Consider the following 23694-nt stretch of genomic DNA (forward strand, 5'->3'; position numbering starts at 1 on the left):
GACGTGAAGTGGGTTCAAGCCCCAAGCAAGTTGTTATTTTTTTTTATAGATTTTATGATTGTAAGTATATTATTATATAATTGTTTTCAGAAAATACGTATTTAATTAAAATTGTTGGCAACAGTTATTGTTCAGAAATCATGTGTGGCATTTTTCAATGTGTTTGTGTGTGTTTTATTCTTTTATTTTTTTATTTTTGATATTGTTTTAATAAAAATTTTTGGAAAGTAGTAGAAAAACTGTTTAGAAGTATAACTTCTTACGTGCGTACAAAGTACACACATTCTTTTTTTTTCCTATAAATTTAGAAACTATACCTGTTTATAAATTAACTCTAGTCTATGTTGTTTCGAAGTAGCAAAATGGGTTATAACGTAATTGTAAAATTTATTATTGTTTTGGAGGGATTTTAAAAGTTTTTTTCTATCGACATTTGAGACAAGTTTGACATTCTCTCCTGTTTCATGGTGTTTCGACAATACGTTTTGACTCTTTTGAGACAAGAGAAATCCCGTTCATTTGAGACAGAATTTGCCCACATTTGAGCACAATAATTTATTAATTTTGGGAACAGTTTGTTGAACCTAATGAATTGCAGTATATAAAATTATACATAGTCTGTAACTTATCCCACCTTCCGAAAATATTTGGATCAGAATATAAAACTGTTAATCCATTTTCTTATTTTATTTGATTAAAAAATGATGGATAATTTTTAATGAACTTGTCTAATAGATATTTTGAAAATTCTTTGGCGTAACTTTTAAATTTTGAATAATCAAAGAGGTCAATGACTTATAACAGTGAGTAAATAATAGTTTTGCTTGGTGCAATTGTTTTAACTTTTGTCCGGAAACCATACAATTCACTGGACATCAAGACAGCCCCGTCAGAAATTTGCCTTACCAATTTTATTTTTGATATCAAAAAATTTTAATCTGTCCTTTAAATTAAAACACCAAAAATATATTCTGTCTTATGGCTTCTACTCACGTCTGAAAACCTAACAACCTCTCATAAATATTAGACGTAACGCGTATCGAAGAACAATTTTATTGATACTTGTGAATGACATGTTACCTCTATCAGAAGTTTCGTCTACTTCTACCGAAAAGGATCAAAATGTAACTATGTACCAATTGATTCTTTCATTCTGTGCTGTTTTAGGTACGCCGCTATATTCTTCGAGTCAGAAAATAAATTAGAAAATTCCAGATCGTATTTGTTAAACAATTTTATTTGTTCTCTATAATTAACTTGATTTAACGAATGCTCCCATACATCCTGTCCCCTAAATGGTAATTCCTAACAACTTAAAAGAATTACAATATCAATAATAATTAAACGACCGTAAAACTACTTACCTATTTCATAATTTTATCCCGGGCGCGCCAGCAAGGCAATACGTGGCTACGTACGTGCCTTTCTGCCGTTTGCAGATCACCGCTCGGCAGAGGTACCCGCTGCCGTACTTGCCATTCAAATAAATACGGGGAATGTATAATTGGTTGCCTATCGGCTAATATTCCATAGCTTCTTATTATAAGCAAATTGTCGGTCTGGGGACGGCATGCCGTGCCGGGCTTTATAATAAGAATTCACACAATCGCAAACGGGTGCGGGTGCACGGCTATAGGATCATTAATTTGAAAAGTCTCTTACGCACATCGCACAGGGATCACTTAACTAACGTATCGGGATCGAATTCTTTTAAAAACAATGAATACAATTTAGTCTGTATTATCTCACAGATATATTTTTTATTTCACAGAAACGAATATCATCAAATCCGATTAAATTAAATATTTAAAAAATCTATAATGTGTCCATAAATGTGTGGGTCGGCACTGCCGACCCTGCCGACCCGCCACTGATTGCTATATACCAATAGGGAGTTTTTGTTGCTACGTAACGTAACGCATCTCCGTATACGTAAAGCAACTAACGTGTCGTAGAGGATAAATAGGTAGTTTTTGTAACTGCCTTAACGTAACGTAAAGCAAATCGTAAAGTCATTTTTAAATTCCGTTGACATTAAAAAAATAAAAGAATATATAAATGTAAAAAAAGATAAATGAATGATGAAATTGTATGGTTTTAATTGCTTCTATTTAAATATAAAAATATTATTTTTCCTTAGGTTAAATTTTTTTTATTTTTGTTTATACCTACTTTTTAGTTGTAAATTGTTGTACCTACATCAGAATTCCAGTATAATGTAAATAGTTTGGTAATATTTATTTGAAAAGTTTACTGAAACTAGGTCATTTGTTTATCTAGTTATCAATTGTGATGGTCACTGTATTTATTAAATTAATACAAGATTTGTTTGTTTTGCTTTATTAATAGACAACTTAAAAACAATAAAATTTTAAATCTATTATGAAGTTCCAATTTCTAATTACAAACACAGAATAATTTTACTCAAATAGACTAAACCAATAACCAATATAACCTTAAAATGTTTATAAACGGGTAGTACGCTGATGAAATGTTCATTTGGTAGGTAATCGGGCAAGATCCTCGTGTGCATTCGGTGACTTTCGTCTCGATAGGGATGCGTTCTCACGTACGTATCAGAGCGTTACTTTAGGTAATACGCATCGAGCTACGGGAGTTCAACCATTAATGCGCAAGCGTATATGTCAAAAAGATGCGTTACGTGTACGTATTTGTGTGCACAAAAACTCCCTAATGATACAAACCAAAGACGTATGACGTAGATATATTATTATTATGTGACACATGGCAAAAGCTCGAAACAAATGACAATCGATGAAAAGCTCTATTCTTTCATTTTTCGGACTGTATATCTTTTACAAAGGATTTTAAATAATGGTATACAGCCAGCAACAGAAAAATAGTAGATTTACGAAAAGTTATTTTTCTAACGTATTCTCTAGAATATATTCCGTGAAAATTAAAAACATCAGCTAATTCTATAGATAACTGAAAAAGCCTGATACGTTTTTGTACACACTTATGACAAATGAACGAATAGAAAAAGAAAAGTACATACAGTGAATCCCATTTATCTGCAACCGCGAGGAAAAAACACGACAGACGTTCTTTGATGCGGTGCAAGTTACCTTGAGGGTTTCAGTTAAATTTGTTCAGTTATACCTATTTTAAAAGTCTGTAAAATATTTAATTCCTAGATGAGCGTTTTTGTCTTACAAAGCCATCTTCAGAGCTTTTAGTATCACTATTGACTATAATAAAGCATCCGACAAAGTACGACATGAACAATTAATGCATGTCCTGGAATCAAAGAAGATAGACTACAATGACCTCAGAATTATATCTAATTTATACTATAAACAACGAGCAAAAGTTCGTGTTAACGATCAGCTATCAGAGGAAATTGAAATCAGACGTGGAGTGAGACAGGGATGCGTGTTGTCGCCAATTCTTTTTAATTCCTACTCGGAAGAGATCTTGAAAAAAGCTCTTGAGGGTGAAACAGCTGGAATAAAGGTAAATGGAGTTCCCATTAACAATATTAGATATGCGGTCTAACAATAACAATGAACGTCAAGAAGACAAAGTTTATGAGAATATCAAAAACTCAAAGAAATAACGAGAATCTCTTCATAAACGGATTCAATATCGAAGGAGTCGACCAATATGCATACCCTGGAACAATGATCAACTCCACAGGAGATTGCTTACAGGAAATCAAAATCAGAATTGAAAAGGCTAGGCAAATTTTAACAAAATGAGAAAAGTGCTCTGCACAGGAGATTTGAAGTTGGAGCTAAGAGTTAGGTTGGCTAGGTGCTACGTTTTCTCGACTTTGTTTTATGGAATTCAAGCTTGGACCTTGAATGTTGCATCAATGAAAAAACTAGAATCATTCGAGCTCTGGGTCTACAGAAGAATTTTAAAAATATCGTGGACAGAACACGTCACAAACAAAGAGGTTCTGAGAAAGATGAATAAAGAAATGGAAATCTTAAATACCATCAAAACAAGAAAATTGGAATATCTTGGACATATTACACGTGGAGAGAGATACATCTTGCTCCAATTGATTATGCAGGGAAAGATTCAAGGAAAAAGAAGCATAGGAAGACGCAGAATATCGTGGTTGCGCAACCTGAGAAAATGGTACGGATGTACATCAAATGAACTTTTCAGAGCAGCCGTCTCTAAAATCCGAATAGTTATGATGATTGCCGACCTCCGTCGCGTAGATGGCACTTAAAGAATAAGACTAAAGAGGGATTCCATTGGTGAAAAAATTTATAAAATTATTCTTTCGAAGTTAATAGACTTAGATGATGGAGGAAAAAATTGATAAAATATCTAACAAATGGCGCATTAGGAATTCGCAAAAAACACATCAAAAAGTTTGATCATGATACGTCTGCAAGCACCCAACCATCTGGATGGAGTATAGGTGGAAGACAGAATCTCAAGTTTTTAACTTAACATTAACGGAAGAAGGATTGTATAAGCTTTTTCAATAAAAATCTTTCCACCAATGGGATCCCTCTTTATAAGTGTTACTTTTTAAATTTTGACCATAGCTCTGAAGATGGCTTCGTAAGCCGAAAGTAGCGGTCAGCTAGGAACCAAACATTTTTAAAGACTATTAAAATACTTTTCGTTTCCCATTCATTAAATTCTATAAATATTCTGGGATAGAATTTTATTTTTGTTTTGATTAATCACTATTTCACTAAAAAGATTTTATCACTTTTTAGTTTAGTCAATTATACATTCAAATCGCAGCCTAACCAATTTAAAAATATCTATTTAGATATTAAATCTACTCTTGACATTTGTGAAATTAAAAACCAATCAATTTAGTTTCGTCATCAAAATGTTACTTTCCGATTAAGGAAAAACACTGCTAAACATAAATCGTAACAAAGTGTGAAAGTATGGATTTAATAGATAATAACGTGCCTGAATGTCTTCTGTAGCGGTTATTTTATATATAAAACCATTATAAATATATTCTATAATATATACAATTTAAATTCCCGCCATATTTTTCCAATAGTCAACACGTTTGCAAAGTTCAGCATAAATATTTTATGCTTGCAAAAATGGCGATAGCTTTCCAAACATGTTTGCTGTCAAGTGCAAACTGATTGCCAACGTTTGCATCTGGTAAACGCGCCCATTATTATTGGGACCGTGCAAGTTCGGAAAAGCGACACCTGGTTTAATAGCTCGGCAACTTTTTTCGCACTTTTAATTATATTGGCCAATCATATTGGTCCTGGTTGCTGGATCATTGTCAAGGCCGTAGCCCTAAAAAAATTATAAGAAGAAAAAGTAAGATTTAGGTTATGTTACTAAAAGGTAAACGATTGTATGTAGTAAATAAAATTAATTATTAAAATGCAGTACTGCAAGCAAAATAAGTACAGTTAATTAAATATACTTTTATATAATAATTGCATATCAAATCAATATTGTGAGCAACATATAATTTTTCTTCTTCAATGACAGTAGGTATGAAATATACGTCAATTTGACAATTTCAATTGACACTATGAATTATTTAAGAAAGTTGCAAGATTTCTCCGCTATTCGCGCACGATCTTTTCTCGTATCCCCTCCAATTACTTGCACACCGCGAATACAACGTATTATATTCTGAATATAGAATGAGGAAAGTACTAGACTAATGAAATGGAGGAATCAATATAAGAGGCAGAAAAATCAGTAACCTGCGATAAGCAGATAACAGACTTATACTAGCAGCGAATGAAGTCGAAATGAATATAGCTAATAGGTAATTACCATCTCCGAACGACTAAGCTGGACAAGCAAAGAATGATCGTAGATAGTAGACAGGGCAAATAATAATCTACCGCAAATACACCAAATGGCGAATTTCGAAGTAGGAGGCAGGTTCGTATACTTGGGCCCCCTGATAATCAACAATAACGATTGCTCCCCAGAAAGCGAGCGTAGACTAGCAATAGCCCAGACCCCAACAGCTAAATTGATTAAAATAAAGAAAGATCGAACAATAAGGGAATACTAAACTCAGGTTGGTTTATTTTTAAACCCTTATTTTTCCCATTGCTACATACGCAGCTGAAACATGGACTCCCAAAAAATGGACAGAAGTAAGGGGTGGAATGCATAAAACGTAGTAGATGCTATTGCTTCAGCAAATAGTATCTACTTTGTAGCATTTTCTATTACATAAAAATAAGTGCTTTTGTTGAGAAGAACATACTACAGAACATAAGTACCTACTACTGACCTGAAGTATCTACTACAAAGTAGGGATGGGAAAAACCTACCGGTTTAAACCTAAAACCGGTTTTTTACTTCGCAATAACCGGTTTTACCGGTTGTTTTTTTGTCCCGGTTATAACCGGTTTTTTCTTTTTGAAGTAAAAACCGGTTATTAGGTTTTCACGGTGATTAGGATTAGGTTAGGTATTATTTTTGATCCCAATCATAATTATTATTCTCAAGTAATTATTCCAAACAAAACCATAATTCAAATTTTATTTTATTTTATAAATATAGAAGCAAACTGAAAGTGCAATCTCACATCAGCCAGAAACAATTTATAAGTTTTATGATAATATTTCCTTGAAAAGGTATTTGTAATCATAATATTTACATAAGAAGTGATATGGTTGAAGACGCAAACATCATCTATTTTTCACACTTAACTCTTGACATTGAAAGTGGGTGAATTACTTTTTCTGATTACCAAAAATAATGCTCTGACGATGAATATCAAATTACTGTTTACGAATACGAATCTCCAAGAATTTCCCTACGTTTTCAAAACGATACACCCATACAAGAAGTATTAAAATAAATGAGTTAAAATGTACCTATTCTACAAATATACAAACGTGTTAAAAGTAATACCTGATAATTTTTTTTTTGATGGTAGTAAAAATAAATTATAAATTGCATTATCCAATTTATTTTTAAGTAAAATATTTATGTTGATATTATTTTTTTTAAATCCCATTTCAAAGAGTCTGGGAAATTTTTTATAAGTTGAAATGGTTGGGGATTTTTTTGGGTTTGGGAGGAGAGGAAAATTGGTGGGTATTTTAGAGGATTATATTTTTAAATGGTAAATTAAATTTGCATCATTAATTGAATAAAATAATTGCATATTATATTCTACTCTCATAACATATTCAATGACAATAGAACCTGAATTATTTCATCGCTCTCTGTTGAGCAGTAGTGTAATAATAATTTTGGTTTACTGTTCTCTACATCTGACTACTGAAATTCACAAATCTTTGGGATTCACACAAATCAAATTTTATTTCGATCCAATGTATATAATATATACATTGGTATTCGGTTATTCGGTTCGTATACGGTTTTCGGTTTTTTTAATCCAATCGGTTACAAAGTTACATTTACAATACACTTTAGTTTGCGATACTCCATTCGACTCGATATCAATATGATCAAAATTAGTATGGGCCATTCCACGAACATACGCCTGTTTTGGATTACTTCGACAACGAATATTTTACTGTGCAACATAAGAAGTACGAAAGTAAATAGCGCTAATAATTATTCCAATAAACAACAATGTAATTTGCAATTTACTTTCGTTCTTCTTATTTTGCACAGTAAAAATATTCGTTGTCGAAGTAATCCAAAACAGGCGTATGTTCGTGGAATAGGGTATACTATCGAAAGAACATAAATATCAATATAAATAAAACACAATTTTTAATAAAACCATTTTATTCTATTAATTAATATATTTATTTATTATATATAATAATAATAAAATAATAAATAAATATATTAATTAATAGAATAAAATGGTTTTATTAAAAATTGTGTTTTATTTATATTGATATTTATGTTCTTTCGATAGTACTAATTTTGATCATATTGATATCGAGTCGAATGGAGTATCGCAAACTAAAGTGCATTGTAAACGTAACTTTGTAACCGATTGGATTAAAAAAACCGAAAACCGGTTTTTGCAAAAACCGGTTTTTTGGCCGGTTATAACCGCCAGGTTAAACCGTAAGCAATAAAAAACGGTATAACCGAAAACCGGTATTTTGTCAAAAACCGCCATCCCTACTACAAAGCGTAGCGCCAGCCTTGTCTGCACTACACCAATCGTGATGGAACTAGTTTTCCATGTGCTTGTGATTTGTGAATTCACATTTTTACGTACCAAATTATTAAAAAAATTCAATACAATTATTGTACGTGCATAATTAAAAATGAGTGACACAGATTCCGCAGCGACAAAAGAGTTACTCGAGGATAAAAATGAACAAGTGGTATTTGTTAATCTTCTTGAGAATTATTAAATTTTATTTGATAAAAGAAAGACCCCAAAAATTAAGAATCTTCCTCCTAGTTTGTAGATTTTTCTATGACATACATTCATAAATGCTGCCATATTGTAACAAAAAATACCTACGCTGAAGTCGTTCATCCACCAAATTCACTTAAACTGAAGCAAATACTACTAAACTAGCAAATAGGTACTTCAAAAGCGTAGTACATTCTTCTATTTATGTGGTAAATAGTAGCAGATGCTACGTAGGAAAGTAAATGCTTTGTAAGTGTAGTAAAATCTTCAAAAATGTAGTACTTACTTGAAGCATTAGCAGGTACTACGTTTTATGCATTCCGCCCATTATCGAAGCATTCGAAATGTGGGATACATAGGAAATTCCATGCTTGTCCTGGACTTAACACAGAACCTACTTGTCAATTCTGGAAGAGCATCATATAAAAGACAGGCCATTAAAAAAAGTAAACCGATCATACCTGAATTACTTCTGTCATATAGTGAGAAGAACGGGGACCGTGAAACTATCAGTAGTAGAAGGAAAGGTAGAAGATGGAAGACCAAGAATAAGATGGATTGCAACACGATAGGCAGATCAAATACTCTTTTGGGAAAATCCCTAATAGTCCAGGACGCATCTGTTTTGAGATGGTCGTTGAGAGGTGACTCGTATTTTTTTTGCAGAAATTGCTTGAAATTAACTCATGTAATAATATGTGAGTAGTCCTCTCACTCAAAAAGGTCCAGAACATTGTTTAAATAATCAAAATGATAAAAAATTAAGGAAAAATTTGATTTTTTCCTTCGTTTTTTGTTTATAACTTTAAAAGTATTCACTTCCGAGAAAAGTTGTACCTACTAAAGGCGCAGTCTCTCTTATGCGATTGTCGCATGCGTTTGACGCAAGCAGCAGTCGCAAGCAATTAACGCAGTGGTTGGGGTGGTCTCTCTTGTGCGTTTAGACGCATCCGACGCATCAGATATAACAGCTGATGAAAAGCGGGAATTTTAAAAATAATATGTTATAATAATATATTATCTAATAGCACCAATAACAGTAACATTGCTTCAGAGTAATTTATAATAATATTGATATTGCTTCATAGTAATTTATAATAATATTGATATTTAGTAATTTATAATTATAGTAATACTTATTAATTAATAATAATAGGAATATTTAGTCATTTATAATAATATGTAGTAATATTTAGTAATTTATAATTAGTAGGTAGTAGTAATAGTAGTAAGTAGTAATTAATTTATTGATAATAATAATATAATTGGTGCATCTACAGAGACAGGTTTATCTTCACATATTAAAAGAGCAAGAATTGGAGGAGAACATTTTAAAAATGATGCTCTCAGATGAAGGTAAACCAAAAAAGAGTAAAACTGATGAAATGTATGTGAATAGGGTTGAAGAAGGATACCAAACCAATTTAATAAGTAAATATATGGTTGATAATGAGACCAAGTTTCATAGTTTCTTTCGCGTGACGAAGAACCAGCTCCATTTCTTGTTATGTGCTATTAAGGAAGACATAACGAAATCTCCTACAAGAATGGTAAAGAGAATGATAACACTATATATAACACCAGAAGAAAAACTTGGTGTCACATTAAGGTTAGTACAAAATGTTTATTTCCTGTGCAATTATGAAAACAACAGAATTGCTTATTTATATCTGGAAATTACGTATTATTAAAATATTAATTAATAAAGCTTTTTAACCTCGAACCTCGTTATCATAATTTGATAAACAATAAACAACAAACTTTTAAATTCTATGTCAAATTTTTTGTTGTTTTATGAAATGGACGCATGCAGTCACTGCAAAGCACTGCTATCATTACCAGTCGATGCAGCAGGCGCATGCGATTCCTCGCGTCGGACGCACAAGACAGACCGGCCGTATAAAGTTTACATTTGAGGAGTGCACAGAACATCGCTTGCGACTGCTGCTTGCGTCAAACGCATGCGACAATCGCATAAGAGAGACTGCGGCTTTAAAAATTGCGTAATTAAATTTCCTATAATATAGGATTAGCTAAATATTTTAAAAGTTGTTACCCTTGTTGCAAAATAGCAATAATTGCGAAAAAAACATAAAAACAAGTATTCGCTTCGCATTTTACGTTTTCAACCATTTATGCTACACTTGAGACCTTCATATTTCACCCAAAAAAACTTTATGATATATCAAAACAACACTATAAATTTCATTGAGATCGGTTCAACAGATTTCACAAAATAAATTTTGCAATCCAGCTTTCGCAAAAAAAAAATCATTTTTTTTTAATGTTGCAGGACTGAAAATAAAGCATATAAGTTGAAGTTTTTTACACATAGCAAAATACTGTACCTTTCATTTGCAATTTGCAAAATTAAAATCGGTTAACTACCACAGCGTCAGGAATTATTTTAAATAAACAATAATTTTTGATTCACACAAGTTGATTTCCACCAAAATTTCTTCCAATCTTTATTAAATATATTATTTACTTACTCTATATTTTGTTGTATTTTAATATTTTAATTCCACAAAAACCAAACTAATTTGATTATTGTTTGTGAAATATTGTTTAAACAATTGTATATGTTTAAAAATAATAAACTTTAATTCTCTAAGTTAAAATATATGAACAAAGAAAGTGTTTGCTAAAAAAGTGGTATTTAAAAGGACAGAGTATGTGTTTTTATTTTGCAATAAACAAATTTATTTATTTATATCGAAATGTACTAAAAATTGAAATTTATCAATCATTATCAAAGGTCATTGGAATGCCCAATCACAGGGCCCCCGTAAGAACTGCTGGCGCCTGTGTGCAAAAAATGATTTTGGCGCCCCTTAAGGCATTTTGATAATTTTTTTTATTTATTTTTTTTTGAAGGTAGGTAGGTAGGTGCAAATAAAGCAAAATAGGAACAAATAACACCATAGCCAATCTTAATTAAGTAAAGTTTAAGGGGCTTTATTGAATCAATTCTGCTGGACCATCTTGTCACACATAGAGGGTTTAGACTTAACCCGAGAACATTTTTGCTCACCTCACAACATCCCACCTTTTTGTGGATGGCGAACCCAGAGTAACGCGATTTTCAAATTTTGTCCATTAAGGTACGTTTTTACTGCAGCGGCTGGCTCGTTAATCGCTGAAAGATCGTCGCTGAATCTGAGCATTGATTGCGGTATTATACTGCTTGTGTGATTTGTTGGCGGTGCGTGTTTCGGAGTTTTGTATTTGAGAAATTTTTGTGAAGTGAAGCTTGTTTTTATAAGTAATGTATAATTTCACAATTTCCTAAAAATGGTTGTTTATCACAATTTTGAAGTATCCTTCTTCTTGTCTTCTTTTAAATATTGCATGTTTTTCTAATCTTGTAGCATTGGACAGTTCTTTCTTCATCCTCTATTTCCTCTGCTCGCATGTATTTTAACAATAATTGTTTTCCACTAGTAATTCCACTAGGTAGAATGACAGATGAGATGTCGAACGAAAGGTTATGATTCAAGGATGGTACTAAAGGTGAGAAATTTGACCTAGGACTTCCGGTTTTAGAAAGGCGACCGGGAGTACTGTTTTAAATGTATACTTCCGGTTTTCTGACTATCTGTCCGTCTGTGAAAATAACTCCTTCGCCATGGCACTAGGTATAATGGCAAATGAGATGTCAAATGAAAGCTTATAACCCAACGATGGTAAGAGAAAGTGAGAAATTTCACCTAGAACTTCCGGTTTTAGCAATTCGACCGAAAGTACTGTTTTAAAGTCGTCGGAATAGTACAAGTGATATATTATTCGACGCGGCTCAGCAATACGAGAACAAATATATATTTCCGGTTTCATGACTGTCTGTTTGTCTGGCCGTCAACGAAATACGCCACTATAACCGCCCAGTGTCTACGATTTTGTCTGCTCTCATACTCTCAGAGCAGTCACCAAAAATCGACACTTGCTGCCCCTGGGTACAAAGGTTATAGACGCTTCAGTCAAAACGGCTCCTACAATCCACACAACCACACGTACAATCAGATACACCGCATTCACTGTTCAGCTACAGAGTTGCCAGATGTGATTTTATAAATCTCCCACTTAGAAACTGAAATTCCTTCAAATTGAAGCTCAAATCTCCCAAATTTAAATTTTTGGCACATTTTAATGAAGTAGTAGTCATATGTAAAGAAGAGTAAATCAAAATTATACTACTTATTAACAGAGGCCCTGGAAATAATTCATAGGTCCTATCGTCTTCGATTATATGAGAGTATAATATACAGTTCTATGTACATTCGCAAATTTAATTCCCCTAGACGGTTTCAAATTACCAAAAAATTGTGGGAAAATACCCCAATTTGGCAACCCTGTTCAGCGACGATCTTTCAGCGATTAAACGAGCCAAAAACGTACCTTTAGACGGGACTTGCCATAATACTTATAACAAATCCACAGGGTCCCAGGCGGTGCCGTGGTCAAAAAATTGTTTAAACAATTTTTTTTAAACAAATTCAGAAAAGGAAATTTTTCATTTTGAACAATTTTTTTTTAGATAACTATGGTCATTCTGAGTAAAAATGGTTCCTTGTCATTTTTCTCTAAGATTGATTGTTGTCGAGTTATACGCGATTTAAGATTTGAAAAATGCGAAAAAATGGCCATATACCTAACTCGACAACAATCAATTTTAGAGAAAAATCACTAGAGACCTTTTTTGTTCAGAATAACCCAAATTATCTAAAAAAATTGTTCGAAGTGAAAAAATTATTTTTGTGAATTTGTTTAAAAAAGGTGTTTAAACAATTTTTCGACCAAGGTACCTCCTGGAACCCTGTGGATTTGTTATAAAGACCTCTTTTTGAGTAAGTTTTTGCAAAAAAAAAACCATCGAAATAATTTCGCTAACGGGGGCAACGATAGAGCTTGGGCTATAGCGCTAATTAATTGTTAATAATTAAAAACAACTGCTTTGTAATAAAATAATGACAAAAATTTCTTCAGGATCTTGAAGGAGGGGTTTTAAACTTTGACTTCGTCACTTTTTGACTCTCATATTGATAATTTTTAATCGAGTTATTAAGCCTTAAAAATAGCCATTTTCGCATTTTTAAAGTTTAAATCGCGTATAACTCGACAACAATCAATTTTAGTGAAAAATGACAAGAGACATTTTTTACTCAGAATGACCCAAGCGATCCAAAAAAATTTGTTCGAATGAAAAAAATTATTTTTGTGAATTTTTAATAAGTTTTCGACCAAGGCACCGCCTGGCTCTCTGGATTTGTTATAAGGACCTCATTTTGAGTAATGTGCAAAAAAATCAAATCGAAATAATTTCGCTAACGGGGACGACGATACAGGCCGGTCTAATTAGTTCTTTGATGGGTATGCGATTATCAAATATTGTCGATTCATCATTTGAGTGTCACACAATCGTTGGGTTATCGATGAGATAGAATTACCGCCCACACACTATTACTTACATATTTAGAATTTTTCCACGAAATCAGAGCTTAGTTAGGTATTTCTTATCTACAGTTTTGTCTACGGAATGGGTGTTTGTTATTTTTGTAGCAGGATTTTTTATTTTGTATCTATAGAAAGACTAATAATGTCATCCAAACAAAGTAAAACTGATCTATTTAATTTCTCAACTTTTATTTTAAAATTAATTTTTGCTTTTTGATTTTTTTTGTAAATATTTTTGCAATTTTTGATCCTCAATTTTTGCGCCCCTAAAGGATGGCGCCCGTGTGCATTTCACACTTTGCACTTATGATAGCGGGGGCCCTGCCCAATCAGAGCAAACGTTACCGCTGTCCTGCGCGTAGCACCAAAAATTAATGTTTATTTAAAAAAATCCTGACGCCGTGGTAGTTAATCGATTTTAATTCTACAAATTGCAAATGAAAGGTTACGGTACTCTTCTATATGCAAAAAAATTAAACTTGCTATCTGCTTTATTTTCAGTCCTGCAACATTTTGAAAAAATGAATTTTTTTAGCTAAACCTGGATTTTAAAATTTATTTTGTAAAATCTGTTAAACCAATCTCAATGAAATTTACAGTGTTGTTTTGATATATCATATAGTTTTTTTGGATGAAATATGAAGGTCTCAAGTGTAGCATAAATGGTTGAAAAACGTAAAATGCGAATACTTGTTTTTTTATGTTTTTTTCACAATTATTGCTATTTTGCAACAAGGGTAACATCTTTTAAAATTTTTAGCTAATCCCCTGGTATAGGAAATTTAATTACGCAACTTTTATGTTGGTGCAATTTTTCTTGAAAATGAATACTTTTATGATCAATACAGTTATAATCAAAACGAAGAAAAAAATCGATTTTTTCCTTAATTTTTTGACATGTTGACTATTTAAACAATGTTCCGGACCTTTTTTAGTGGCAGGATAACTCAAATATTATTATATGAGTTATTTTCAAGCAATTTCTGTAAAAAATATGAGTCACCTATCAACATCCAAATGTACTAATATTTTTACAGACGCGCCCTGGTCTATACATTAAGCCATCCATCTGACACAGGATCGCAAGCAATAGAGACAAACTAAAAATATTTAGAGTGTCATCACGCCCTGCCAAGGGCTCAAAGAATGAGAGAGATATGTGTACGTTTTCTTTTAGTTAACTTCCACCTTCCCTAAATCCCTACTCATAAATACCCAAAAATAATCGCCCTAGCTTTTTAATTGGCTCATTTCAACGCTGTTAGAAATTTTCTAATAAAACTCATAGTCCTTTGTTGTTAATTTGTCACTTTCTAACGTAGGTATGAAAACGACGTAGAAGTAGAAGTTGCGTAAAGTTTTGAGGTTTCCTATCTCTTATAATTTACAACTCACTATTCCGTATCATATCATATTCCTTTTTACAGTTACCTACAATCTCTTTTATATCCCGTTGAACCATTAAACGTGCATTGATATTTTGTGTTGTCGTAAAACCAAACTATTCCAAACATTCAGTTAAAGGTTTCGGTTTCGAGTTCCACAGTGGTTTTTAACGGTTGGCAATTTCCTTTTTTTAGATCCATAAATATAAAATCTTGTTATTATCAACGTTTCTTTCTGGTTTCGTTAACATGAGAGCATGCACCCTAAATTATACACGGCCGACTGCTTAGAACCTTCTTATTACCTCAAAAACCACAAAATTATACAGTATTAATTACGTTTAACCGTTGACTGATAAATATACTGGTATTTATCAATCAACGGTTTAACGCTAGCACGTCTTCTTGCACCAGTAAAGATGTCACTTGTGACCACATCAAGTAGTTCAGCACATAATAATATAATATATAATTCATAAGACATATTCTTTACACAAGAACATAGCCATACACTTTGGATTTTGTGAAATTATTATGGATTAATATTAGAAAATTAAGTTAATAAGAAAAATAAGTTTATGTTGGAATACATTAATATACCTATGTAGGATCGGATTCCCTAATTGCATTTCTCCATAAGTTTCTATCTTGGGTCATATCAATAGCAATTCCCTTAATCGACATGTCCTGCCTAAGCGTTTCCCCCAGATCTTCTTTGATCTTCTTCTCCTGCTGCTTCCAGAAACCCCTAATTCGGCTATTCTTCGCATTGGGTGATTAACGTCTCGACGTTAAACATGACCAAACTATCTTAACATATGCCCTCTTATTTTGGAATTAATTAATGCAACCTCTAGACTTCTCCTAATATACTCATTTTTAATTGTATCCTGTTTTGTCACTCCACTCATCCACCTAAGTATTCTCATTTTCGCCACATAAATTCGTTGTTTCTCTTTCTTTTAACCGCCCTACATTCAGTTCCGTACATAATAGCCGCTCTTATGGCTGTTTTACAGAATTTTCCCTTCAGCTTCATTGGAATTTTTCTGACGCACAATACACCACTCAGTTCCTTCCACTTCATCCATCCAGCCCTAATTCTGTTGCACGCATCTCTATCTATCTCCCCACTACTCTGTAATGCAGATCATAGATACCTACTTAAAACTATTATTTTTCACAATCATTTCACCATCCGAAGATATCGTTTTATTTGTAGTCACCCCATTTCAAATGAACATTCTAAATATTCTGTTTTTGTCCTACTAAGTTTTAAACCTTTTTCCTCAACAGCTTGTCACTACTGTTCCAGTTTTTCTTCCACAGTCGCTTTCACTATCCTACTAACACTACATCATCAGCATACATTAAGCACCAGGGAATTTTACCCTGTAGTTTTCCGTTATCTGATCCAAAACTAATGAAAATAAATAAGGATTAAGCACCGAGCGTTAGTGCAATCCTACTTTCACATAAAATGTATCAGTCCCTTCCACACCTGTCCTAACACTAGTTTTTACTTCCTCGTACATATCTCTCACAGTTTTTACATATCCATCGAGGACTCCTTTCTTATTGAGAGCCCACTACAGAATCTCTTGAGGAACTCTATCATAAGCTTTCTTAAGATCAGTGAATACCATATGAGCGTTTGCTTCTTTATTCCTGTATTTTTCCATCAACTGCATTATAATAAAAAATGCATCTGTTGTTGATCTGCAAAGCCAAACTGATTATCGGATATTTACGGTTTCTTCACGTATCCGTCTATTAATTACTTTCTCCGCCCTTCCGGTAGGGATCTATGCAGGAGTATTGTTATAAAACTGACTTTTCTATGATCTTTTAGGCACTAATGTTTAATTTTAGTTGACTTTATATGTATTTTTAATAACTTACAACTAAACAAATGAAAAACACTGAATTTATATCTTTTATTTTACAAACTACGATATCTAATTTATTTATTACACCAAATGTACTAATTTATCTAATTACAAATTCAAAAAATATTCCGCGCCCGTTACATATCAAAGTACACCGACCATTTCAAATTCACAACTAGACTTCTAATTCCAAAAATGTCTATTTATATAGTTATGTACAATTATTAGTCTACTGACTTCCAGAAAAATCGAAAGGTAAATATTATTTAAAGAGCAATAAAAAAGGTTTATCTATGGCCTTCTAGAAGCGCCGATTGTAACAAGTTTCTATTTGTCTCGTATGCAGAGAGGGTCAGACAGTTTAACGACAGAAGCGTCCGGAACGAAATAGGCCAGGTTGTGAGCGGCCTATAAATAATGTCACAGTATCACCCCAGACCAGCGACTGTGGCCGACCACAGTCGCTCGTCTGGGGTGTAACGTCCACTCTACATAAGAACCCAAGGTAAATCATCGGAACCTACTGTTGTGGATCCACAGCGTAGCGCTGCAGCGTGGTCCGTCTGATTTTGCCCTAACATGGACTTTTTATTTTAGATAGTATGTGAATACAGCTAGAAACTACAAAAAACATAAAACAAACTTACCTTAATTCCACCAAAGCAAAAACTGATATGAAACCTACTAATCTGTAATCTATTCCAGAAGCAGATTGGTCTATGAAAAACTGATCGGGTGAAGCTGAACTTTGTTAATTTATTAAAAAAAAAGCTTCAGCTTAGTAGTAATTAATACACTATAAAACTAAAAAATCGTAAAAATTTAAGTTATAAAAACTCAAAGAAAAATTATAACATCACCGCGTGACATCAGTCAGGGTACCAAACGAAAACCGAACGTAACGTGTAAGTTGCGTGTAGGTCGCGTAGGCATGTACATAATAAAGGGTAGACCAGGCAAGGTATGGGTCGCTCTGTGCATCGAGGTATATTGCCAATATCAATGAACAATATTCACTTTGAGTGGTCTAGCAATCTTTGTCTGTCACATGCGCGGGACCGCTTTGTAAAAAGAGATAAACAGACCACCGATCGACTGCCTGCGCGTTGCGCTTTTTTGCTCATGATGCATTATCTATCCTTAATATGTCTATGCGTGTAGGTCAACCAAAACCAAATAGAGGGCGCGCGTGGCTGTGCAGCCGTAAGGTTGCAGCAATGTTGCTACAAACTTGAAACATTATCTTTTGTCATAACAATATTGCAGCAATATTTTCACAAACTTGCCTCGTCATATTTGACGCAGCAATTTAAAATCAAAGAAGAATCAAACTTGCCACAAGTTTATATGTAATCTGGGATGGAACCAGCATCTAAAATTACAATAAATATTTTCTTTCATTTTAGGAACATTGGTCTGAAGCACACCAAGAGCGGCTAGAACTTCAACGTGCTAGGGTACTGGAAGTGAACCGCCATCTTGCGACATTAACAGAAAGTTGGGAAAGAGGAGGACTTCCGCTTCATATGAACCTAGCTGTAAACCATTACCCGCCAATTCATCCACCTCCACAAGATATATCGGATAGGTTAAAACAACAAAACAGATTACTTACCGAGGTAAATATCACACTCTTTTAAAATATTAAGCAATGTTAAAAGGAAACTTACATTGGTATGCTAAAAGATAAATTCACGGCAGTTTATGCCGCGCGCCGTGTATGTAGACATAATGTATACGTATCATCATCATTATTCAGCCTATACTTGTCCACTGCTGATCTCATTGCCGCTTGCAACAAATTTTGGCATATCCGCTTCAAGTCATCTTCAAGTCCATCTTGTTGGTTATCGTCCTCTGCTTCGAAAGGCGTCCTGTGTGGGTCTCCACTCGAGAATACGTTTCGTCCATCTTTCGTCCTTCGTTCGCGCGATATGCCCTGCCCAGTTTCATTTTAAGGTCGATATTCGGTTACTGCTGATCTAAGGCGCAATTGTAAGAAAGAAGAATGGATGACTGGGGAAATTCTAGAGTTGATGAATGAAAGAAGAAAAAACAAAACAATCAATAAGACCCGCTATAAACATCTTCAAAACCAAATAAGAAGAAAAATTAGGGAGGCTAAAGAAACCTACTTCTCTGAAAAATGTAAAGAAATAGAAGAATTGCAAAACAGATAGCAGGAATAGGAAATAGAAGAACCTCAAATATATTGCTCGACAAAGATGGAAATATTATAATGGAGACAGAACGAAAACTACGACGATGGAAAGAGTACATCGAGGAACTATTTCATGACCAGAGAGAAGCTAGTACATCCGTAGATAGCCAAACAGGAGATGTGAGCCCAGAGATAACCAAATCAGAGGTAAGTCAGGCAATAAACTTTATGAAAACCAATAAATCTGCTGGTCCAGATGAATTACGTAGCGAGCTGATAAAGTTGGTCAACGAGAAAAACCTGGACATAATAGAACTGTTCAACGCTATCTATACTACGGGAATCATCCCTAGAGAAATGTTGACATCAGCATTTGTGTGTTTGCCAAAGAAGGTGAATGCCAAAGAATGCAGTGACTACCGAACCATAAGCTTAATGTCACATACCTTGAAAATTCTGGTGAAAATTATACACGCCAGAATACACTCTAAACTGGAGCTGGATATTAGTGACACTCAATATGGATTCCGCAATGGTATGGGTACCAGAGAGGCATTATTCTCCTTCAACGTGCTAACACAGAGATGTTTGGATGTCAACCGTCCTCTTTACGTCTGCTTTATAGACTACAATAACGCGTTTGATAAAGTAAAACATGATCGACTCATGGAAATTATGAAAACTAAAAACCTAGATGAAAGAGATTTAAGACTAATAACACACCTCTATTATTACAATCAGCGAGCAATAGTAAGAATTGAAAAAGAAACATCTGAAGAAATGGAAATAAAGAGAGGAGTCCGGCAAGGCTGCATACTATCAACTCTATTATTTAACGCTTATTCTGAAGAGGTAATGCGAGAAACTCTGGAAGATGAAACAGTCGGCATAAGAGTAAATGGAGTCTTAAGTTAACAACATCAGATATGCAGATAATACAGTAATAATAGCCGATAGTTTACAAGACCTGCAAAGACTCATGAGTAAAATAGTAAGGAGTAGTAGGGAGTACGGACTCTCTCTCTCAATATCAAAAAGACGAAGTTTATGAAAATTAGTAAAAACAACCATAATACTAACGAAATCTTGATAGTAGAGGGCCAGCAGATAGAAAGAGTAAAAAAGTACACTTACCTAGGAACACTTATAACAGAAAATAATGACTACACTGCAGAAATAAAAGTTAGAATCGAAAAAGCTCGTTCTAATTTTATGAAAATGAAAAAGGTCCTATGTAGCAAAGATTTAACATTAGCTCTTAAAGTACGCCTAATAAATGTTACGTATACAGTGTACTATGCTATGGAGTGGAATCATTGACGTTAAATGTAGAGACAATGAGACGACTTAACGCCTTTTAACGAGGACTATGTCGTCCGCGCACCTGAGGTGACTAAGTTGCTCTCTGTTTATGTTTATGCTCTTTTCGTCTAGGTTTACACGCTTACATGTATTCCAATAATGTTGTGAACAGTTTTGGCGAAATGGTGTCACCCTGGACTGGCAAACTCCACGATGAATGTTGAACTTGTGTGTATCTTCATGGAGTCTGACGCATGCCGGAGCATTATCGTAGATATTTTTGATGACAGTGGTGTAGCGGTGATCTATTTGTCTTTCTTTTAAAGCTTCTAGCATTTTATGATGGTGTACTGTGTCAAATACTTTCTCATAATCCACAAATATTAAGATGAGTGGTTTGTTGTACTCTATACGTTTTTCGATGAGGCTTTTATTAACTTGTAGATGATCATTTGTGCCGAAGTCTGACCTGAATCCTGCCTGCTCACATGATTGGTAAAAGTCCATTTTGTTCGAAAGTGTGTTGGTTATGACTGTTGTAAAAAGCTTATATATGTGTGACAGGCTGATTGGTCTATAGTCTATAGTTTTCGAGATTTGGTTAAATCTCCTTTCGTAAACATTAGAATGATCACTACATTTTGCCATTGGGATGGTGTTGTTTCCCGTTCAATGCATTATGTGAAATGTATGGCAAGCATTTGTATCAGTTTCTCGCCTCCTAATTTTATGGCTTCAGCAACGACCCCATCATGGCCAGGTGACTTATTGTTTTTCATTTGTAGGAGAGCCTTTTTAATTTCGTCTACAGTAACATCTGGTATGTCTTCAGAGCACTGGTTTAGAACCTTTGGCATGTTGTCATTTGGGACATTTTCTTCTGTTTTGTTGTAGAGTTCGCTGTAAAATTGTCCGACAGTTTGTAGAATTTCCTGTTTAGCTGTTATTACTAGTATTTCTCGTATAGGTTTACAAGAATATTAAGAAAAACTTAGGTAGGTATGCATAGCAGATGCGGTGAGTTTAATTGGACCGTCATCAATGAAACCTTAGAATGAGAAATATCTCTCATATAGCACACAACATTCCTAACGTTATTCTAATTTAATGGATTTGTTTCAGAATAGATATGTTTCATCTTAGACTTAAAAAATACTTCCAAAAGTTAATTCTAGTTACTACTGCCGACATTTTCTATACATATACATATTCATATTGACCAAATAAGATTACAGTATCTAGCATATATATTCCTGCAAATTATAGCTTAACTGAGTCCGAACTGGTTTACCTCAGGTGTGTTCCAACTCGATACAAAACCGTTCTTGAATCGTTACGCGCATGCGCAATAACGAAAATTTATGCGCAGTTACTGCGCATACTCGTAACCGTTCAATAACGGTTTTGTATCGAGTTGAAACAAACCTCTCATATAACAATACCAACTTTCTTCACATATCCTCTTGTTGGAGATTTAAATACCAACAATCCAATGTGGGCTTCTGAAAAAAAAATCGGCTGGGGAAATACTGTCGAAGATGTAATGAATACTAATGATGAATAATTATTCCAAAACTTCAACTCACTGTATAAATAAAAATAGGCGCAATAGCAATGGATTATTGATGCCATATTTTTTTTATTTATTGCCAAAATTTTCAAAAATGATTGATATTGCTAATTTTTTTATAACGAATACAGGGTGAGTCAAAACGCGAGTACATTATTTTCTCAGTAATTTTAAATGGAACATCCTATATTTTATATCACTATCGAAAAGTACCGTTTCCGTACTTTAATTTTTATATAACATTTCCTATGTCTAAATTTATTAGTTTTCGAGATATTTTCATTTTTCAGAGCAAATTATTAATTAGGTGTCTAAATTTTTCCAAATTTTAAGTAAGCCATGACTGAATTGTCTAAAACTGACAATTTACGATTACTGATTATTATCAATCCGGTATTAAATAAAGAAATAAATAGTTATTTATGTACCAAGTCAGTAAAGTTACTCTTTATCGAACGAGCCTGATATTTTGAGCAGAGCGAGCGAGGCGAACAGACGAGTTCGATAAAGAGTCTTTACTGATGTGGTTCATACAAAATTTTATCGCCAACAATTTAATACCTATTGGTTTTAACACTTACTTACAATTTACAATTTTTAAAATTTTAAACGTAATAAAAATTTCATGACAGTGATGACAGATGACTTTTGCATGATGGCCGCTTTCGATTTTTAATCGATAGTTATTAACATTGAATAATTACTAAATCGGTAAAGTTTTGATTTATTTTATATAAATATATTTACAAAATACTACAGAATTTCACTTTTTGACATAAATTTAATCAACGATGTAAATTTTGTACAATATTTTTAATAATTAAAGTAAATAAATTGTAAGTTAACTCAAATAAATAATCGATTACTGCCATCGACCACTTACATTCAATCTCCATTAATCGCGACAGGTAAAGAAAAATTCTTCTTTCAGTACAATAAAGTGTTACTTTACTGCCGCAAACGAGGGCAAATGAGTACAATAATAAATGACTTTAATGACGGTTGGCGATAAAATAATTTATTAGTAATAAATTTTACAAAAAAAAGCACAACCAAACCATACAACATTTTTGAAACAATTAAAAACTACTTTTGTCTGTAAATGTAACAAATAAAGAAAGAAACATAATTTATAAGTAATAAATTTTACAAACAAAAACACAAACACAAAATACAACATTTTGTGAAAACAATTAAAAACTACTTTTGTACGTAAATGTAACAATGTATCAAATAAAGAACAAAAAATAATTTATCAATAATAACTTTTACAAAAAACATTTATAAACAAATTAAAAGTTATTTTTAATAAAATATTTTAAATATTTAATTACATAAGGTGTTCAAAATGACCTCTTAACACATTTGTGCAGGTCTAAAAACGGTCATTGAATGAGTTACCTACACAACGAACCATTTGGAAATTATCCCTTCGAAATACACTTTGTATTCTATTTTTCATCTCATCCCTTGTTGTTTGAGGTATTTTATAAACTTCACTCTTAACGTAACCCCAAAAATGCGTCAGATTTATTAAATTCTGGTAATCTGAGTTACCACGCTACTGGTCCATTGAAAAATGAAAATATCTCGAAAACTCATAAATTTAGACATAGAGAATGTTATATAAAAATAGT

General features: G+C 33.2%; 2 protein-coding genes across 2 annotated transcripts in view; one reads left to right on the plus strand and one right to left on the minus strand.

Moving 5' to 3' along the window:
- LOC114336230 (suppressor APC domain-containing protein 2) overlaps positions 1–23694 on the plus strand; it is a 103128-nt gene that overhangs the window by 74671 nt on the left and 4763 nt on the right. The window contains exon 2 of the mRNA XM_050645115.1: positions 18431–18643. Coding sequence (XP_050501072.1) covers positions 18431–18643 — 213 coding nt within the window. The remainder of the gene's footprint in view (positions 1–18430; positions 18644–23694) is intronic.
- LOC114336226 (probable palmitoyltransferase ZDHHC24) overlaps positions 1–23694 on the minus strand; it is a 51438-nt gene that overhangs the window by 14702 nt on the left and 13042 nt on the right. The gene's annotated exons all lie outside the window — the stretch shown is intronic.

The sequence above is a fragment of the Diabrotica virgifera genome, chromosome 3 (assembly GCF_917563875.1).
Source record: "Diabrotica virgifera virgifera chromosome 3, PGI_DIABVI_V3a".
In the NCBI taxonomy this organism is placed as follows: Eukaryota; Metazoa; Arthropoda; class Insecta; order Coleoptera; family Chrysomelidae; genus Diabrotica; species Diabrotica virgifera.